Below are 19,980 nucleotides of genomic sequence, written 5' to 3' on the forward strand. Positions count from 1 at the left end.
AGTATCAGTGGTGGCGAGTGGGTGGAGACATGGGAGGATGGGCTCATTGTAATGGCTGGAATGGAAAGAATGGAATGGTATTATTACATGGTTTCCATGTGTTTGATACCATTCACTCCATTTCAGTCATTATTAGGAGCCATCCTCCCCTCACCAGCCTGCTCTGGTTTGTTCCATCTCTATTATTAAAATATGATCTTGTCTTCAATGATTTTACAGTTTACCCCTGGTGTGTTTATAATTGCATGATAGTACTGCCACTGGGACCACTAGAGCCCTATGGAGGCGGCCATTTTGTTTCTCATTCTGAATCTGAACTCTTAATAAATCTGAACTCTAACAAATCTAAACGAAAACGATCACAATCTAATATATAATTGAAGGAACGAACAGTTGTCCTGTGGCATTACTAAAATAACATGTTTCCTTACTGTTGGATGGCAGCTCAGAGATTATTCTAGAACTTTTCATCACCCTCATAAAAGTCAATCACTTGTGGACTCTACTAAAAGTAGTCTTAGTACAGAAGTTATGTACTGTCTGTCGCTTTGGATAAAAGCATCTGCTAAATGGCATCTTTATTACGTCTGTGTTAAGACTACTTTTAGTTGGTAGAAACAGACAATAACATATAGCATATTGTATCTATAAGATTCCCAACTAATTATATGAATTCTATGTTGTATTATATTCTGCCTATAAAATCCACTTTATTGTATTATACTTCCACCAATAAGATCTCTGAGCTGTCATGTGGGTGGGCGTGTCGTGGTCTGTGATTGGTGCTGGAATCACTTGCTCCCGCTTCCTGTGCTGCGTTATTTTCCTTTGACCTTATTTGGGCATGGTGGTGCTGGAAACATCCTGGGAGTTTTGCCTCAGTATTCAGTATCCGTTGCATTTGACCACCAGTGAGAATGAATGACCCACTAACATTCACCATCGATCCATCAATGGATAAATCCGCCATCTTGCCATCTTCTCCTCCCTGCATGTATCTTGTTGTTCAACCCCCCAACAACAAACAAACAAACAAACAAACAATAACAAACTACTAATTGGAAGTCGTGTTGAAAGAGGAACAGCTAGATTCACTGATAAGCCTTTGGGATAGATGATAAGCAAACATTTTAGTAAAGTCAGTTATTTATCCCTTTAATTAAACATTTTTCTATATTCTATATTTTCTGTTTTGGCCTGAGGAAATGGCTCTTTAAATTGTTTTCTTCTCAGTGACGTATCGGAAGAAAAATAAAGTCGGCCAGAGCTCTCTCTCTCTCCCTTTCTCTCTTTATCAATCCCCCTCTTTCTCTTCAATTCTCTCCCTACCGTTCTCTCTTTATCAATCTCCCTCATACACTTTCCTCTTACTCCTCCAATCCTATCTCCCCTTCTTCGCCTATGGGTTGTTCCACGAAATAGGTGCATTTTGCGTTCCTTTGATATTTGAAGTAGACACTGTGAACCAATACTGTTATGTTAAATGAAGTGCCCTTTAGTATAGACCACATGGATAATTAAATACATCTTATATTTAAGATGAATAAAGGCTTGCTACAAAAAAAAATGGTGAACCTTGTATTCAATTGCAACTCCCTGTTCCACACTTCAAACTTCCATTCCCTGTGTCACAAAGGGATTCATGGCATATTTAAGATGAAATCGTCAACCCTGTTTCGATCAACCCTGTTACTTTATTTGGCACTTAAATGACATTAGATTAGAGAGTTTAATAATCACATGTACAGTGTTGCAGATGTAGTTACAGGGTACAGTTAGATTCTTGAGCTCCGAGCTCCAACAATGCAGGACGGAGGTAGCTGACTAGCGGTGGCTATTCAGCAGCCTGATGGTCAGGGGGTAGAAGCTATTGGCCAGTCTTACAGTTTTTGCCATGATGCTCCTATACTGTCTTAGTGATGGAAACGGTCGAGAACAGGCCACGGCTCGGGTCGCTGCGGTCCCTGATGATCTTTCTGCGACACCTGGTGTTGTAGGTGTCCTGGAGGGCATGCAGTGTGCAGCCAATGGCGTGTTCGGCTGAGCGTACCACCCTCTGTAGTGCCTTGTGGTCCTCAGCGGTGGAGTTGCCATACCCCAGGCTGTGATGCAGCCCGACAGTATGCTTTCGATGGTGCTCCTGTAGAACACTGTGAGGGCCCTTGGGGACAGGTTATATTTCTTCCGCATCCTGAGGTTGAAGAGTCGCTGTCGGGCCTTCTTCACCACGGTGTCGTTGTGGTCTAGGCACTTACTGTAGTCATTTTTATTATTTAACCCCTTGAGATGGGAAAACTAGTTTTTTTATGAACGTGAACATGTGCTATTTATTTGGTGAAATATTTTTTTTTATACCAAGTTACACTTCTCAAAAGGGACCGAATTGGTGGAACGACCCTTATGCAATCCCACCATCTCATCCCCTACTTCTCACTCTCACTTTGAGTCTCTCTGTCTTTCTCTTTTCCTCAGTCTTTTTATCTTCATTTCATTTTATCACCTTTCCTGTCGCTCTCTTTTTATTTAATATGTTCTCCTTCTATCTCTCGTTCCCTCTTTTCCTATTTCTCCCTCTCCATCCCTCTCCTTTTCCCCTCTCTCTCCCTGGTCCTCCCTCTTCTGGCTCTCTTTCTTGCCACCTCTCCTTCTCCTCTATCTCCCCACCTCTCTTTTTCCCTCTCCATCTTCTCCCTCTCGCTCAATCTTCCAACCCTTGCCGCCCCCCCCCCCCCACCCCTCCCCCACCCCACCTTTGCTCTCATACCTTCCAACTTCCAAATTCCTCCCGCACCCTTCAACCTCCTCATCCTCCCGTCTGATTGGCTAATAATGACTGACTCACATGTGTTGTCCTCTGGATCACCAGGGCGACGCAGGTCAGCCCGGACCCCGAGGCGTGCCCGGCGACGAGCCGCTAGTAGGCGCACCTATTACCACTATCTACAAAGGAGATAAGGTAACACAGACAGGAGCAGTGGTCCCCGCCCGCCGGAGGGGTGAGAAAGAGGGAGGAGAGACGGGGGGAGGAGGGGGGAGGAAGACACTGAGGCAGGGGGGAAGAGAGGGGATGAAAGGCTGGTCTAAGACACAGAATCACAAAAACATCTTGATTATATATTAAGGAAAGTAGTATTACAAAATACCATGGAGGGTTGAAGTTGACGTGTCTCTACTCGTTGACAGATAACCCGATGTTGACTTGCCTCCATCTTGCCAAACTAATGTAATTCTGCTTCTGGTGTAGCACTACAAAGCACAGGGGTTGGGAAGCTCTCCAAAGCAAGTATGATGCAAATAATCAGCAACTCTACTGTTAGCTGTGGATGACATAAGGAATGATAGTGTGTGATGTAAAAACGTATCGTAATAAGGGAAGGGATAGTATACTGTGTGACTGACCGGCCCTTCATACCCCCCCCCCCCCCTGCCGCCGCCAAACTCTACCTTGCCCGAAACCCCCCACCAACCCCCTACACTACCACCCCTCCTAGGGTCACACACACACACACAGTCCGTCCCTCCAACTACCCCTACCCCCTCCTCTCTCTAGACCAACCCTCCAACCTATCCCTCCAAATCTACCTGAAAACAACTGCTGTTGCCGCCACCCAACCAATCCCCTCCCTCCTCCCCTCCTCTCCCTCAACCCCCATCGTGTTGCCATGTAAAAACTCTCTCTTCCTTGGTTACCGTTACCCAGGGCGATGTGGGCCCGCAGGGAGACCCAGGCAGGCCCCTGGTCAATGGAGTGGTGGAGTTTGTGGGCTTTCCTAAAGGAGACAAAGGACCTAAGGTTTGTGATGAGAGAAACACACGTTCAAGAGCTCCAGGGCTCCAGAGAGGAGGCCTGGGTAGCCGACCCACTCTCCCCCAGCCGGGTTGCTCCATCCTGGCATGGAGTCCAGCCGTGGTGGGGGGTGGGTGGTGGAAGGTGGTGGTGATACTATACCCCACCTATAGCTGGCTCGCTGGCTGGCTCCTGGAGTGTCATACAGTCCCCCGCGCTCCCCAACCATCCCCTCTCCCGGCCTACACCCCCCCCTTCCCTCCCCCCAGTGTCCGTGTCCCATTCCATTACCCCATTATACACCCGCACCCCATCCCAATGTGATACTGCTGTTATTATTGAGTTGTTTGTTTTCTTACTGTATGTTTTTACATCAGTTGTTGCACACAGAATACAAAGTAAAGAACAGGATTAGTGTAATATTGAAAGACAACGAAAATCTGCAGATATCAGTCAGTACTGTAATGGGAAGAATATCTACTGTTTGCATCATGCACATGTTTACAGAGAGACTTTACTAATGTTACTGTACTCTGTCAATCGGATGCTTTAGTATCACTTCTTCTAAGTGAACATAAGACATAAGCATTAGCAGTGAAACGTTTTCATCAGTCATTGCTGTTATGTAACCTGTTTTTACCTCCTCGTTGCTTTATGCTATTATTTTTTTCCCCCTGAATGATGGCATCTGGACTTTCCTCCAGTGAGGACAACTGTGTGGTTTCCATTTAGTTTCTGTAACGTTTCCTTTTGCTTTTCTCTTCCCTGCTCTCTCCATCTCTCTCTCTCTCTCTCTCTCTCTCTCTCTCTCTCTCTCTCTCTCTCTCTCTCTCTCTCTCTCTCTCTCTCTCTCTCTCTCTCTCTCTCTCTCTCTCTCTCTCTCTCTCTCTCTCTCTCTCTCTCTCTCTGTCTCTCTCTCTCTCTCTGTCTCTCTCTCTGTCTCTCTCTGTCTCTCTCTCTGTCTCTCTCTGTCAGGGGGAAGGGGGATACAAAGGAGTGCGTGGACCAACTGGAAGACCCGGCCCACCTGTAAGTGTCTTGTCTGTTGGGGACAATAAAGATTTATTTAATTGAATAGCTATTTGCAGTAGAGCATAAAGAGTGCTTTTCAACTAAAATGGAGAATATACTGTCACTGTTAATGCTTCAAACAGTGTGTGTGTCCCAAATGGCACCCTATTCCCTAATAGTGCACTACTTTTGACCAGAGCCTTAATGGGGCAATCTGCCATTGCTACAGCAATTTTTGGACAGCAAATTCATGATAAACTCAGCAAAAAAAGAAACTTCCCTTTTACAGGACCCTATCTTTACAAGGTAATTCGTCAAAATCCAAATAACTTCACAGATCTTCACTGTAAAGGGTTTAAACACTGTTTTCCATGCTTGTTCAATGAACCATAACCAATTAATGAACATACACCTGTGGAACGGTCATTAAGACACTAACAGCTTACAGACGGTAGGCAATTAAGGTCACAGTTATGAAAACTTAGGACACTAAAGATGCCTTTCTACTGACTCTGAAAAACACAAAAATAAAGATGCCCCTGGTCCCTGCTCATCTGTGTGAATGTGCCTTGGGAATGCTGCAAGGAGGCATGAGGACTGCAGATGTGGCCAGGGCAATAAATTGCAATGTCCGTACTGCGAGACGCCTAAGACAGCGCTACAGGGAGACAAGACGGACAGCTGATTCGTCCTCGCAGTGGCAGACCACGTGTAACAACACCTGCACAGGATTGGTACATCCGAACATCACACCTGCGGGACAGTAACAGGATGGCAACAACAACTGCCCGAGTTACACCAGGAACGCACAATCCCTCCATCAGTGCTCAGACTGTCCGCAATAGGCTGAGAGAAGCTGGACTGAGAGCTTGTAGGCCTGTTGTAAGACAGGTCTTCACCAGACATCACCGGCAACAACGTCGCCTATGGGCACAAACCCACCGTCGCTGGACCAGACAGGACTGGCAAAAAAGTGCTCTTCTCTGACAAGTCGAGGTTTTGTCTCACCAGGGGTGATGGTCGGATTCGCGCTTATCGTCGAAGGAATGAGCGTTACACCGAGGCCTGTACTCTGGAGCGCGATCGATTTGGAGGTGGAGGGTGCGTCATGGTCTGGGGCGGTGTGTCACAGCATCATTGGACTGAGCTTGTTGTCATTGCAGACAATCTCATCGCTGTGCGTTACAGAGAAGACATCCTCCTCCCTCATGTGGTACCCTTCATGCAGGCTCATCCTGACATGACCCTCTAGCATGACAATGCCACCAGCCATACTGCTCGTTCTGTGCATGATTTCCTGCAAGACAGGAATGTCAGTGTTCTGCCATGGCCAGCGAAGAGCCCGGATCTCAATCCCATTGAGCACGTCTGGGACCTGTTGGATTGGAGGGTGAGGGCTAGGGCCATTCCCCCCAGAAATGTCCGGGAACTTGCAGGTGCCTTAGTGGAAGAGTGGGTAACATCTCACAGCAAGAACTGGCAAATATGGTGCAGTCCATGAGGAGGAGATGCACTGCAGTACTTAACGCAGCTGGTGGCCACACCAGATACTGACTGTTACTTTTGATTTTGACCCCCCTTTGGTCACGGACAAATTATTCCTATTCTGTTAGTACCATGTCTGTGGAACTTGTTCAGTTCATGTCTCAGTTGTTGAATCTTGTTATGTTCATACAAATATTTACACATGTTAAGTTTGCTGAAAATAAACACAGTTGACAGTGAGAGGACGTTTATTTTTTGCTGAGTTTATATATACCATTGATTCTTGAAGAATTTAACCTCTAACGAGTCACAAACCCGGATCCGGGATCCCCCCATCAAAAAAGCTGACTAGCATAGCCTAGCCTAAAGCCACAGGGATATCATATAATAAAATGTTCATGAAATCACAAGTCCAAGACACCAAATGAAAGATACACATCTTGTGAATCCAGCCATCATTTCTGATTTTTTAAATGTTTTACAGGGAAGACACAATATGTATTTCTATTAGCTAACCACCATAGCAAAAGACACAACTTTTTTTTCTCCACCATTTTTTTCCTGCATAGGTAGCTATCACAATTTCGACCAAATAAAGATATAAATAGTCACTAACCAAGAAACAACTTCATCAGATGACAGTCTGATAACATATTTATTGTATAGCATATGTTTTGTTAGAATTGTTTTTGCATATTTCAGGTATAAATCACAGTTCTACATTGCAGCTGCAATCTGAAATAGCGCCGAAGCAGCCAGAATAATTACAGAGACCAACGTCAAATACCTAAATACTCATCATAAAACATTTCTGAAAAATACACAGCGTACAGCAAATGAAAGACCAACATCTTGTGAATCCAGACAATATTTCAGATTTTTTAAGTGTTTTACAGCGAAAACACAATATAGCATTATATTAGCTTACCACAATAGCCAGAAACACAAGCCATTTACCAGCAGCAAAGGTTAGCGATCGTAACAAACCAGCAAAAGATATATAATTTTTGACTAACCTTCATAACCTTCATCAGATGACAGTCCTGTAACATCATATTACACAATGCATATAGGGTTTGTTCGAAAATGTGCATATGTAGCGGCACAAATCGTGGTTATACAATGTGATTAGTAGCCAAACTTCAAGCAATCTGTCCGGCGCCATCTTGGAGAGGCACCTAATCTAATCAATAACTAATCGTAAACTTGACTAAAAAATACAGGTTGGACAGCAAATGAAAGATACATTAGTTCTTAATGCAACCGCTGTGTTAGATTTTTTAAATTAACGTTACTACGACATACAGCGTGCGTTACAGCGAGACCACACCGAAATTAATGGCGGAATTATTGTTTTACATTTTTCAACATAAATACGAATTAACAGCATAAAGACTTCTTACCATTTGTTGAGCTTCCATCAGAATCTTGGGCAAGGTGTCCTTTGTCCAGAACAATCGTCTTTTGGTTGAAAGATGTCCTCTTCTCCTGTAGAATTAGCAGCTAACGCTAGCCATGTGCCGGAGAGGTGTCCAACTCGCGATAACGCGTCACAAAGAAATTCCAGAAAATTGCAATAAACTGATATAAACTGCTATAAGTCGGTTTAAATTAACTACCTTATGAAGTTTTTAAGACAAAAATCAAATTAAATCAGAGCCGGAGATATAGAACTGCTAAAACGAAAGCTTTTCAGGACGCCATGCTGATGTCCCTCCTGCGTCAGGCCCCCCGTTGAAAAGGCCGGACCTTCCGTTCCAAAAGCTTTTATATTGCCCCAGATGGTGCAATCCACTCCATTCAAATTCTCACCGCTTACTGACATCTAGGGGAAGGCGTATGCAGTGCATGTAGCCCCATAGCTTACAAGGGAATTTATAAACTGACCCTGGAACAGAGACCTCGATTTCAGAAATCTCACTTCTGCAGAATGAGTTCTGTTTCACTCAGAGAAATAATTCAAACGGTTTTAGAAACTAGAGAGTGTTTTCTATCCAATAGTAATAATAATATGCATATTGTACGAGCAAGAATTGAGTACGAGGCAGTTTAATTTGGGAACGATATTTTACAAAGTTGAAACAGCACCCCCTATATTGACAAGAAGATAACTTATAAATACTACATGAACTTAGATAAATTGTCTTAACCCATCAAAATATAAGCTTGTTTTACTCCTTTGTTTTATAAACAATGTAATTGTAAACAACCACTGTATAGCCTCAAAACACGGTTAAAACTATAATTTTGATATCATGGATGGCCAGTATTTGCATCTATAGCTCTGTCTATGATTTTTTACATTTCTCCAGCCCCATCCCTCAGCTATCTAACAAATCAGTGGCGGGATGACTGCTTTGTTATCGTTTGAACTGCAGATTGCCCCTATAAAGTAGTGGACTACATAGGGAATAGTCTGTCATTTAGCAAGCAGTAAGTATGTTGTAAATGTTTGACCCATACGTCTGTTGCCAGGGTCCTTTCGGCTTTCCTGGCGAGGTGGGAGAGAGTGGAATTTTGGGGTATCCAGGGGGACGGGTAAGCTCCTCCCCTCCTTCTACGTCTGATAATGTCCCAATTATGTCTCCTTCCTCCCAAAGTGTGCACTTGTTCACTTCCCTTCACTGATTTCAAAGGAATGACTGGTATAATAAATATGGTGGAAACCCATACTAGTCCATACCCCTACCAATAGGATGCTTTTAAATTTGTAGGAAGATGTCAACAAAATAGGTATTATTGGTATACACCCATTGTGTTGTGTTGATTGATTCTAAACTGTTCTCCGGCGGCCTTCTTGTTTCTCTCTTGGCAGGGTCCTCCCGGTTTTAACGGGCCTCCCGGATCTCCAGGAAGACAGGTAGGACACACACACACACTCACACACACACACACACACACACACACACACACACACACACACACTTAAATCAAATAATGAATCGATTTATAAACAGATTAATTAACCAATTCATCTCTTTCCCACAAAGGGATTCACAGGAAGTCCAGGTTTCCCCGGCCAACCAGGCTACAGTGGACCTAAGGTAATTTTTCTGAAATTAATAAATGACTGTGTATTTGATACAAATTGAATATCATGTAATATTGGCTATATTTACACAGGCAGCCCAATTCTGATCCTTTGCCCAATTTTTGGTGGAAGAGCAGATCTGATTGGTCAAAAGACCAATAATTTGTGGATAAAGATCAGAATTGTGTCATCTTGTTATGAGGGTTTGAGTTGCAAGGCTCCAGTCTGCCAGTAGGGGGTGATAAATACATTTTCTTCATCTGTTTTTAGGGTGACCAGGGAGAACAGGGGCCTCCCGGACCCCCAATCTACACTGACGCACAAGGGATGTCTGTTCAAGGTAACACACACACAAACATGTTATGTATCATGAAAAAGCATGATACCCACAATCCCATCTGTTGACCACCTGTCCTCTGATTGGTTGCAGGAGCACCAGGTGACAACGGCATCGACGGCCTCCCTGGTCAACCAGGGGACGCGGGAGCTCCAGGGTTTCCAGGACAACCAGGACGACCAGGCGACTCCTTTGGCGATGGTAACACCGAGACACACATACACATGTATGCAGGCACGCACACATAGCGCACACACATAAATGCATACACGTACGCAGGCACACACATGCAAGCACGCAGACACACACATGCATACAGGCCTCCTCTCCTTTCCCCTCCTCTCTCCCTCTCATCTCCTCGTCTCTCCTCTCTCAACCCTCTCCCAGGTCGCGGAGGCAGCCCAGGGTTCCCTGGTACACTGGGGCCTAAGGGAGAGAGGGGTAACCCAGGCAGACAGAGCTATGGTCCTGAGGGCCAACCAGGAGGACAAGGCTTACCAGGAACCCCTGGACCACCCGGACCACCAGGCAGATCTGGTATGTTACGCAACGGCATAATCATATCCGTCATGTCTCATGCGGCACGGATGAGGGTTGGAGCTTTTTAGGGATAATAACAGTTTGAGGTACTGAGTGACCGTGTTGACTTTCAGTTTTTTTGTCTAACTTTTTATTCATTTCAATAGAAGTGTTATTGGCGAAAGAGAGAGAAAGGGGTAAGAGAAGTGAGAAAGTTAAGAGAGAGGAAAGACAAGGAGTGAGAGAAGGAGAGAATAGAGGTTGAGTTAAAGACAGATTGAGTTAAAGACAGATTGAGTTGGCCTCCCGAGTGGCGCAGCGGTCTAAGGCACAGTGCTAGCTGTGTCACTATAAATCCTAGTTCAGTACCAGGGTTTGGCGCATGCACGCTGACACGGTCGCCAGGTGTACAGTGTTTCCTCTGACACATTGGTGCGGCTGGCTTCCGGGTTAAGCGTGCATTGTGTCAAGTTCGTACAGGAGTTGCAGCGATGGGACAAGACAGTAACTACCAATTGGGGAGAAAAAGGGGTAAATATTTTTTTTCTAAAATAAAAAATTCTTAGATAAAGACAGATTGAGTTAAAGACAAAGGAATAAATGAAGAAACAAAGAGAGGGATGTAACTGACTGTGTGTCCTGTCCTGTCCTCCTGGAGATGAAGACTCGTCCAGCGGCCCCTGTCTGGTCGTCACTATGGGGCCCAAGGGCCAAACACTGGAAGTTAGCATACCAGGTAGTCCCTGCCACCAGAGTGGGGATATTGCTGTTACCATGGCGATATTCAGACCACCAAAACAAAAATAACACCTCATCTATATCAAGTTTCCAAACCTGAGCCATAGGTATACAACTACATGTATACGCATGGTTCTGATCTAAACTAACCTTCAGGACCAGTGGAGGCTGCTGAGGGGAGGACGGCTCATAATAATGGCTGGAACGGCGCGAGTGGAATGACATCAAAAACATGATAACCATGTGCTTGATGTATTTGATACCGTTCCCCGCATTCCCCCCATTCCACTCCAGCTATGACCACGAGCCCGTTCTACCCAATGAAGTTGCATCCAACCACCTGTGATCAGGACACTCTTTACTAGCACCTGTAAGTGTAGCTGGGAAGAGTGGTTGCTCAAATCCAAGATGCATTCTCACATCTGGCCACTAGGTGTCTCCCTACCCACCTGTATGGCAGGACCATAGATAAACAGTACACCGATACAGTCTCCACATCTATGGCTCTGGCATATGGGAGAGAGAACATATTTGAGATTTTCCCGATGATATCTTTGCCACAAATGAGGATGAACAACAATGGGTAAATGTTTCATACTTTTCTACTATGATTCCCTGCTCGCTACAAACATTTTAACAGAGGCAGATGCAATGCACAGAGACAAAACATGTTTGTTTTGTCCGAAGACTGACCGACCCTTCCTATTCCATATGAGCTAACTAACAGCCCAAAGTAACAGAGATTTTAAGTTAGAGGTCAAGAGTGTGTGTGTGTGTGTGTGTGTGTGTGTGTGTGTGTGTGTGTGTGTGTGTGTGTGTGTGTGTGTGTGTGTGTGTGTGTGTGTGTGTGTGCGCGCGAAATACCACAGTGGTGTTAGTGTTCTTTGTACCAATACTTCTACTACTCTGTACAACTTGCCGAATCATCATTGTGTGTGTGTGTGTGTGTGTGTGTGTGTGTGTGTGCGCTGTAGCCAACAGCCAAACCGACTTCTTCGACAATCTACCAGGAACGCCAGGACGACCAGGAGCCCAGGGACCACCTGGAGCCAGTGGATATAAGGGACCCAAAGGTAGGATACACATGCACACACACACACACACATTACGCACAACAAAAACAATATTGGGGGGCAATTTCTGGGCTTTCTGCCCCCCTCGTTGTAGAATCTTTGACCCATGTGTTTTATTTAACAATTGCTTCTGGTGCTATCCCTAATATCTGGAAGGCTGCGCATGTCCTCCTCCTCCACATAGGTGGGGATCCTTTGGACCTAGATAACTACCGCTCAGTTTGTAGCCTATCTTGCCTTGCGAAAATATTTGAATTACTGGAAAACTCTCAGCTAAGATCTTTTTTGAACTTCAAATTATATTGTTAATGTGCACCAGTCTGGATTTAGACCAGGACACAGCGCTGTTTCAGCAGCTCTGCTTGTCTTAAATAACGTGTTCAATTGCTTAGGTCGTAGGAATCACTGCGCTGCCATATTTCTAGACCTATCCAAGGCCTTTGATACTGTGTACTTTCTGATGGTGTCAAGTCAAATGACCTGGCTATTACTAAAGGTGTCCCGCAGGGGTCGATTTTGCCACCTGTCCTCTTTACTAGTTATATAAATAATATTGGTCTATCTTCAAAAACCTGTAACATTCATCTGTATGCAGATTACGCTGGTATGTACGCTATTGTCCCTACTGCTGACCAGGCTACGTTAGAGCTGCAATCTGATTTTGTTGCCTTGCAGAAAGCCCTTATTGATTTACAGTTGGTACTTAATGCGAGAACAACTAAAATGTAGGATGTTTTTCGAATTCTCTTAGAAATATTTCAGATAGGTTTCACGTGTATGCATTGGATGGCATATGTGGGCTTTCGGATTTACAAAAATGTTACGTTTCAAAAAGAATACCAATGAGCTAGTTAAGAAGCTGTGATTTTTTTTAAATTAAGCTTATTTTAATTGAAGTAGGTCATACCTCGAAAGAAGTTACACCAATATCTCTAAATTCTATGGATCACGTCATCTCATTATACACCGAAAATATTTTACTTCGTCGAGACGATGTATCTAAATCCCTCAAAAGCTCTGTCGATCATAGACAAATTCAGCTCTGTCTTAAGTTCTAAAATACATCTAACCAAATCTGCCCTACTGGCTCTCAAGACCCCGGTGAGAGACTCCATCTCTACTTATGCAATCCCAATCAGTAGACGAATATCCCAGTTGCTTTAATACCAAATATCTATTGTCAAAATGAATATATTTCCACGGCTGAATTTCTATACTTCAATGCTTCCCTTGTCTCCCCCTTCTGGCTATTGGGACCAAATCCATAGTGTGGTTTTCAAAATGTGTATGGCATGGTCAAATAAACAAACTTGCAAAGAGGGAAAGATGAAGGAGGACTATCCGTACCAAACTTTAAATTGTATTTCCGGGCACTAGCATTTTGTCACATCCTGAATTGGTTTAGAGATTGTTCTTCTGCCCCCTGCCTGAGTATAGAGAGAAGGATGGTGTCTCCTATTGCTCTGGAAGAGTTGGTCTTCACTGAAATAACCCTTAAACAATGTAAACTATGTGGTTAACCTATTATTTCTCACACAATTTTGATTTGGCAGAAAATTGAATAACAATGTAAGTGGGAATGAAAATGGCATGCCCATACTCCAATATTTCACAATAACGCCTTGTGATCTGGAGGGTGGCCTTTTGCACAGGTCTAATTGGATCTGAACAAACCTTTAACTGGAACAGGATATGTAAAAATATGACCTTAGCATCCTGTAATTCGAACCATTAACTTATACATTTTAAGTTTGATCACAGACTGTATTTAACACCAAAGAAACCTTTTACAATGAGATTGATCCCAACTGTCCCCTAAATAAGCTAGACATATTCCTCCATATTCCTCCACTGCCCTGCAGTTAAATGCTTCTGAGATAAAGTTACAAAAGGAATATTAAAGTGCATGAATAAAAACATCTAATGCTTTGCATCTGTTATGTTACTTAACGAGGATAGCGCATCGAATCTCTCAATTAATCATAGACGATTACCGCTGGCTGTAACAAAGAAGCAGGGAGTCAGGAAGCAGGTGCAGTCGGTAAGTTTAATACGAACAAACAGAGTGAACACGCGAACAAACAGAGTGAACACGCGAACAAACAGAGTGAACACGCGAACAAACAGAGTGAACACGCGAACAAACAGAGTGAACACGCGAACAAACAGAGTGAACACGCGAACAAACAGAGTGAACACAAAAACAAACAGAGTGAACACACGAACAAACAGAGTGAACACGCGAACAAACAGAGTGAACACACGAACAAACAAAGTGAACACATGAACAAAAGTAGCATAACAACGGAGTTCTAGATAAAGGGGGAGTAATCAGGGAAGTGATGAAGTCCAGGTGTGCCTAATGATGGGTTACCAGGACCGGTGGTTAGTAGACCGGTGACATCGACAGGAGTAGACGCAAAAAAAAGATGTTGGCTCTTAGATGGCAATCACCTCACTCTCTCCCAATTTGCCAGTGAATACAGATACTATTATAAGTTATAACATTAGAATTATAGACAGCTAGAATTAATGGTGCTGGTGGAACAATTGAGGCCTGGACAAATATACTTGACTCTGTAAAGAATAATCTCGGCTATAGCCCAACACATACAAATAAACAATCCATAAAGCCCAATACATACATACAAACAATAAGTGGAGGCCACCCTTCTTTTTTGTTTTCTCTTCCTGTTCATATTGAATTTATTATTTATATTAAACTCTCTGTATTTCTTTAAACAAATATCTAGATATATATTGAATGGCAGACTACAGGTACAGGTTCTATAAACGTAGAATTTGAAATTGATAATGTACCCCTCCGCCCACCCCAAAAAATATCACAACATTTTTTGAGGGGTAAAAAAATTATCAATCAAATAAATAGATCATGCTTCTCCCTAAACAGCAGGAAGCAAGTTGTACAGGCAACCTTCCTGCCGGGTTTTGATTATGATGACACCATTTACTAGAATGTAGCAGCGACTATTCTAAAACCCCTTAGATGCAGTGTACCATAACGCACTTCACTTTATCACAAGGTGACAGGTTTAATATTCATCACTGCCTCCTTTATCAGAAGGTTGGCTGAACCGTTCTTAATTCCCGCATATATCACTTCACTTCTCCCGTTTTGTTTACACAGCTCTTCTGCATTAACGTCCAACATATCTCACTTCTCTGTTAAAGTTTTAAAAAATACGGGGCACCAAATCCGCTCACAGGGTTGGATGAATCTTGAGGTCCCTTGTGTCTCTTCATGTTTTGGAATAATTTAAAAACGTCATTAAATCTGGAATCCCTGGGGCCAATAGGTTAGTTTGGAACACTGATGAGGGCTGAATACACTGAGGCTTGCAGGTGTTTTGGATGGTTGTGGTGGTTTATTTGGGTTGTTGAGATGTAGTGTGTATCTGAGGTAATCCTGTAGTTTATTTGTGTTGTTGAGATGTAGTGTGTATCTGAGGTAATCCTGTAGTTTATTTGTGTTGTTGAGATGTAGTGTGTATCTGAGGTAATCCTGTAGTTTATTTGTGTTGTTGAGATGTAGTGTGTATCTGAGGTAATCCTGTAGTTTATTTGTGTTGTTGAGATGTAGTGTGTATCTGAGGTAATCCTGTAGTTTATTTGTGCTGCTTTATTGATTTATTGAATTATCATGTTTTGGGTTGTTTGTTTTCTGGGCTCTGTTGTGAATTAGACCCTGGTCTCAATTGGGCTCCCCTGAATAATAAAAAATTGAATCTGTACATCCATTTTACACTATAACTCTCGTACCCAGTTATTTCCCAACACCTCTCAAGTCTATTGGGTTATTATACAGCTGCAAATCAAATTGCCCAATTTTGGGACAGTTAAAGCTTTTATGTATCTTAATCTCAGTCTCCTTACCTTACCTTCCATCTTCCTCTGTGGTGCAGGGGAGCTGGGTGACTGTAACTGCCTGGGAGAAGGCACCTTGGGTGGGGTGGGGCCACCGGGTGCTCCTGGGGCTGATGGAAGACCTGGGGGGTCCGGACGTAAAGGCGAGAGCGGAGACCCTGGCATACCCGGTTTCGGAGGACAACCAGGAACACCTGTAAGTGATCAGGATTTGACTATTTGAAGCTTACTTGTGTTTTGGGGCATTTTCTCCAAACATGTAAAAGTATAATGCTGCTGAAACGTACGTTTACTCTAAAAATGAAGAAGGTTATGTCTACTCACTGTACAAATATCACATATTAAAAGTGTACATGCATTACTAGGTCTGCTTCACAAATCTGAGGTATGACGACAAACTACAGAATGTGATGGTAACACCTCTTCTTCTCCCCTCAGGGTCGTGCGGGTGAGAGGGGTTTCTTTGGGCGTAAAGGAGAGAAGGGTGCCTCCTTCTACCCGTCGTTCAGCCGGGGGATCAAGGGTGAACTTGGGGCCCAGGGTCCTCAGGGCCCCCCTGGAGACATGGGCCGACCCGGGAGAGATGGACTGCCTGGGTTCCCTGGACAGCCTGGGCCTCCTGTGAGTCACATGTACACACACTAATAGATACACACAGATACACTCGCGCACGTACTGTACCCAGCACACACATTTACACACCTTTATAGATACACACCCACACACGCCATGTCCTGTGTATTGTAATAGACCTGTTCCTCTCCACTCCCCAGGCTGATGTCGATGGCTACGGAACCGTCGGAGAGAGAGGTTTCCCAGGGTTCTCGGGGGCCAAAGGTCGCGCGGGTGAACCAGGAGAGAACGGGATTGGCTACGAGGGTACCGTCGGTACCCGCGGGTTGCCAGGCGACCCGGGCTTCACCGGGTTACCAGGGCAACCTGGTTTACCTGGCCCGCCAGGTATGTGCCACCCAACAAGGAGGCCGTGGAGAGAGAGAGTGTGTGAAAGTGTAAGAGAGAGAGATGTGAAAGTGTGTATACTTATCCTATTCTCTCCACAGGAGAACTACACGTAGACCAAGCAAACTGTCTAAAAGAACAACTTTGAGAATCCCACTTGCTTCCCATTGTGCGAACAACACAAAGTATTTCAGTAACTAAGGCTGCGTTTAGACAGGAAGCCCAATTCTGATCTTAACCAATCAGATCAGGTCGGAAAAATATTTTCAATGTGAAAAGATCAGATGTGATTGGTCAAAATATCAGAATTGGGCTGCTCGTCTACACACACCCTAAGTACCACAGCCCTTCATTGGCTACAGACACACCAAAGAAAATACGTACAATTGGGGCATACAGAACAATACAATAGCAGTAGTAAGGTTGTTGCTAAAGCCGCCCACGCAGCTTGCTATGTCTTCAAGGTTTTCCTCTCTTCATTCATTCCCTTGCAGGCAGTTGATTGGTCAATTACAGGCCGTCATTAATGCGCTTATATCTTCTCTAGCCAACCTACCTCAGCCTTTAGCTACAGTACACTGTTAGAAAAAAGGGTTCCAAAAGGGTTCTTCGGCTGTCCCCGTACCAGAACTCGTTTTGGTTCCAGGGAGAACCCTTTTTGGTTTCACATAGAACCCTTTTGGGTTCCATGTAGAACCCTCTGTGAAAAGGGTCCTACATGGAACCAAAAAGGGTTCTTCAAAGGGTTCACCTATGGGGGCAGAAGCACTTTTTGTCTACGAGTATAGCTGCTTCACCAATTCACACAGATCGACAATAATTAATTTGCTGGGATTGCTCAATAATGGCTACTACTGAACTGTGATTTTTCAATCTCAGAGGAGAAAGAAATGGATGTTTAAAAATAATTAATACAAGTTAATGGATGTTAACGTAATGATAATTTAGAGTAAGTATACAGGAGACTGACAACTCCTGATAACACTGAGGCTGTCCTAATATGGACACCTTAATTGTAATAAAGAATGTTTTAACTACAATGGACTTTAGGCTAGCTAGCTAAGTCTTCTCTGAGATTGAATGACACAAAACCCAACAGCATTTTGCCACTCATATGAATGAACGTGTGTGTGACTGTTGCCTACGTTTTCTGATGCAATAATGCTAATGCTAATGCTAAAACGGATTCATTTATCTTTTTAATACGATACGTTATTCTTTTTTGAAGAGAGAGAGAGAGAATGAGGAAAGGTTGCAAAACAAAAGAGAGCAAACACACGAGACCTTTTCTTTTGCCGACTAAGCTATTAAGACATCTTTATCATTTTGTTCATATGTGGCACTCTCTCCCTCTCTTTCTCCTCTTCTGAAAGAGAATAACCTTGACCAACCATCTCAGAATGATTTTTACTTTGCTTATGCCTGAACTGAATGCTGAATCTCTGACCTCTGATTTGCTGTTTGTTTGTTTGAATGATTTTTAACTGGCTTATGCATTGATTTGCGTGACTGTATGCAAATGACCTGAATGACCTTGATTGGCTTGTCCTCTGCCGTCCTGTCTTCCCTGTATCCCCCCCGCCCTCTCTCTTTCTCTCTCTCCCGCTCTCTCCATCTTCCACTCGCTCTTCCTCTCGCTCTTCCTCTATCTCTCCCTCCCTCTCTTCCTCATCCTCTCTCTTCTTCTCTCTCTCCCTCTCGCTCTCTCTACACCTATCTCTTTCTCCTATCTCCTCTCTCTCTTCTCTCTCTCTCCTCTCTCTCTCTCTCTGACTCACTCTTTATATATTTTTCTCTCTCTCTCTCTCTTCATCCCTCCATCTCCATCCTTCCATCACTCTGACCCTGTGCATGTTTGTCTGACCAGGTGACAGCTGTGGGCAGGAGGGGGTTAATGACGCCGAGGGAGGTGAGAAGTTAAAGAGAACTGCCCTTGACAGAGAACCCCAGAGCCCTAGATATAGTCTTTAAGGCCAACTCTGTTTCAGATTCAGAGTTCCAATGGAGGCCATTTCGGCACCGGGAGTTCCAAGTCAATAGGATTCCATTGTTATGTTATTGTTATGGAACATTTTGGTGCCAAAATGGATGGCAGACAGTTGTCCCCGTACTGTGTACCTGTGGCTCGCTCAGAAGATACTAGATAGTCCTGTGGCTATTGTTTGGATGAAACACCCCAAGTGCTCATTCAAAGCTTGTAATGGTAGAGAAAGGAGCAACTGAACTCTTCAATGGACAGAATTGTAATTTACTCAACATGTCAATCATTTGTTCATGCTGTCACCAATGGAGGCTCCTTGTTTCCCCATATGATTGGGATTCCATTGGGCTTGAATCAGTCGATGATTGACACTTGATGATGAACATTCTTCCCAGGTTTGAGTTCCAAGTAGCTCTGGTCCAGGGCATTACGTGAGGCTAGGTGGCTCAGCAACAGCAAGCCGCGTGTATCGCCCTGGACCAGAGCTAAGTTCCGAGCTACAGTACAATTCTCTTCCTCTGTCAGAAAATGGGCGGGAGCTTTCGGTGGCCATTGGCATGTAGCAGTGCACTACTTCACTCCTTCTCCTCCAATCAGAGCTGCTGAACCCTGGTGCATGTGTTAAGCTCCGCCTCTGCTAAGTGCTTAACCAATAGGGAGGGGGGAGGGCGATGGGAGGGTAGCCAATGAGACTTACATTGTAAGTGTAGTTTTTTTAATTGAAATAATACCAAAATAAAAGACATACATTTACTTACTAGCTGTGAATCACTTTTTACTGTCCGTACCTATAATATTGTCTTAATGAATTACTAACTACTTTTGATCAACAGATTGACATTAAAATCCTCACCATAATCGAAACGTAGTCGTAAATCACATAAATGCATATCCATAAACAAGCATACAAATAATAATAATGTGCTAGAGCGATGGCCAATATTTATGTATACACTAGACTGTGTGTACTTTAATATTACAATGGCATTGTATCAGTTTGACTGAGGCATAGAGGGCTTTACTCCAGCCCTGTGTGTTTGTGTGTGTGCGTGTGTGTGTGTGTGTGTGCGTGCTAACCTTGATCTGACTGGCTGTTACTAGGGTTGACGGTCCCTTGTCGTCTACCTGGCGAGGACGGAGAACCCGGCTACCCAGGATTACCTGGAAGAACAG

The 19,980-nt window shown here is 43.9% G+C and overlaps 1 protein-coding gene across 4 annotated transcripts in view; it reads left to right on the forward strand.

Annotated features, from left to right (window-relative positions):
* The window catches only part of LOC139534866 (collagen alpha-6(IV) chain-like), a 195,887-nt gene that overhangs the window by 150,929 nt on the left and 24,978 nt on the right, over nt 1–19,980 (forward strand). The window contains exons 12-26 of one of the 4 annotated variants that reach the window (XM_071334353.1): nt 2,867–2,956; nt 3,701–3,793; nt 4,763–4,816; nt 8,759–8,821; nt 9,099–9,143; nt 9,274–9,327; nt 9,585–9,654; nt 9,745–9,852; nt 10,039–10,188; nt 11,883–11,981; nt 15,905–16,062; nt 16,305–16,487; nt 16,640–16,826; nt 18,694–18,735; nt 19,909–19,980. In XM_071334353.1, coding sequence (XP_071190454.1) covers nt 2,867–2,956; nt 3,701–3,793; nt 4,763–4,816; nt 8,759–8,821; nt 9,099–9,143; nt 9,274–9,327; nt 9,585–9,654; nt 9,745–9,852; nt 10,039–10,188; nt 11,883–11,981; nt 15,905–16,062; nt 16,305–16,487; nt 16,640–16,826; nt 18,694–18,735; nt 19,909–19,980 — 1,468 coding nt within the window. The remainder of the gene's footprint in view (nt 1–2,866; nt 2,957–3,700; nt 3,794–4,762; nt 4,817–8,758; nt 8,822–9,098; nt 9,144–9,273; nt 9,328–9,584; nt 9,655–9,744; nt 9,853–10,038; nt 10,189–11,882; nt 11,982–15,904; nt 16,063–16,304; nt 16,488–16,639; nt 16,827–18,693; nt 18,736–19,908) is intronic. The other 3 variants (XM_071334354.1, XM_071334357.1, XM_071334355.1) reach the window with 3 other exon arrangements.

The sequence above is a fragment of the Salvelinus alpinus genome, chromosome 11, assembly GCF_045679555.1.
Source record: "Salvelinus alpinus chromosome 11, SLU_Salpinus.1, whole genome shotgun sequence".
In the NCBI taxonomy this organism is placed as follows: Eukaryota; Metazoa; Chordata; class Actinopteri; order Salmoniformes; family Salmonidae; genus Salvelinus; species Salvelinus alpinus.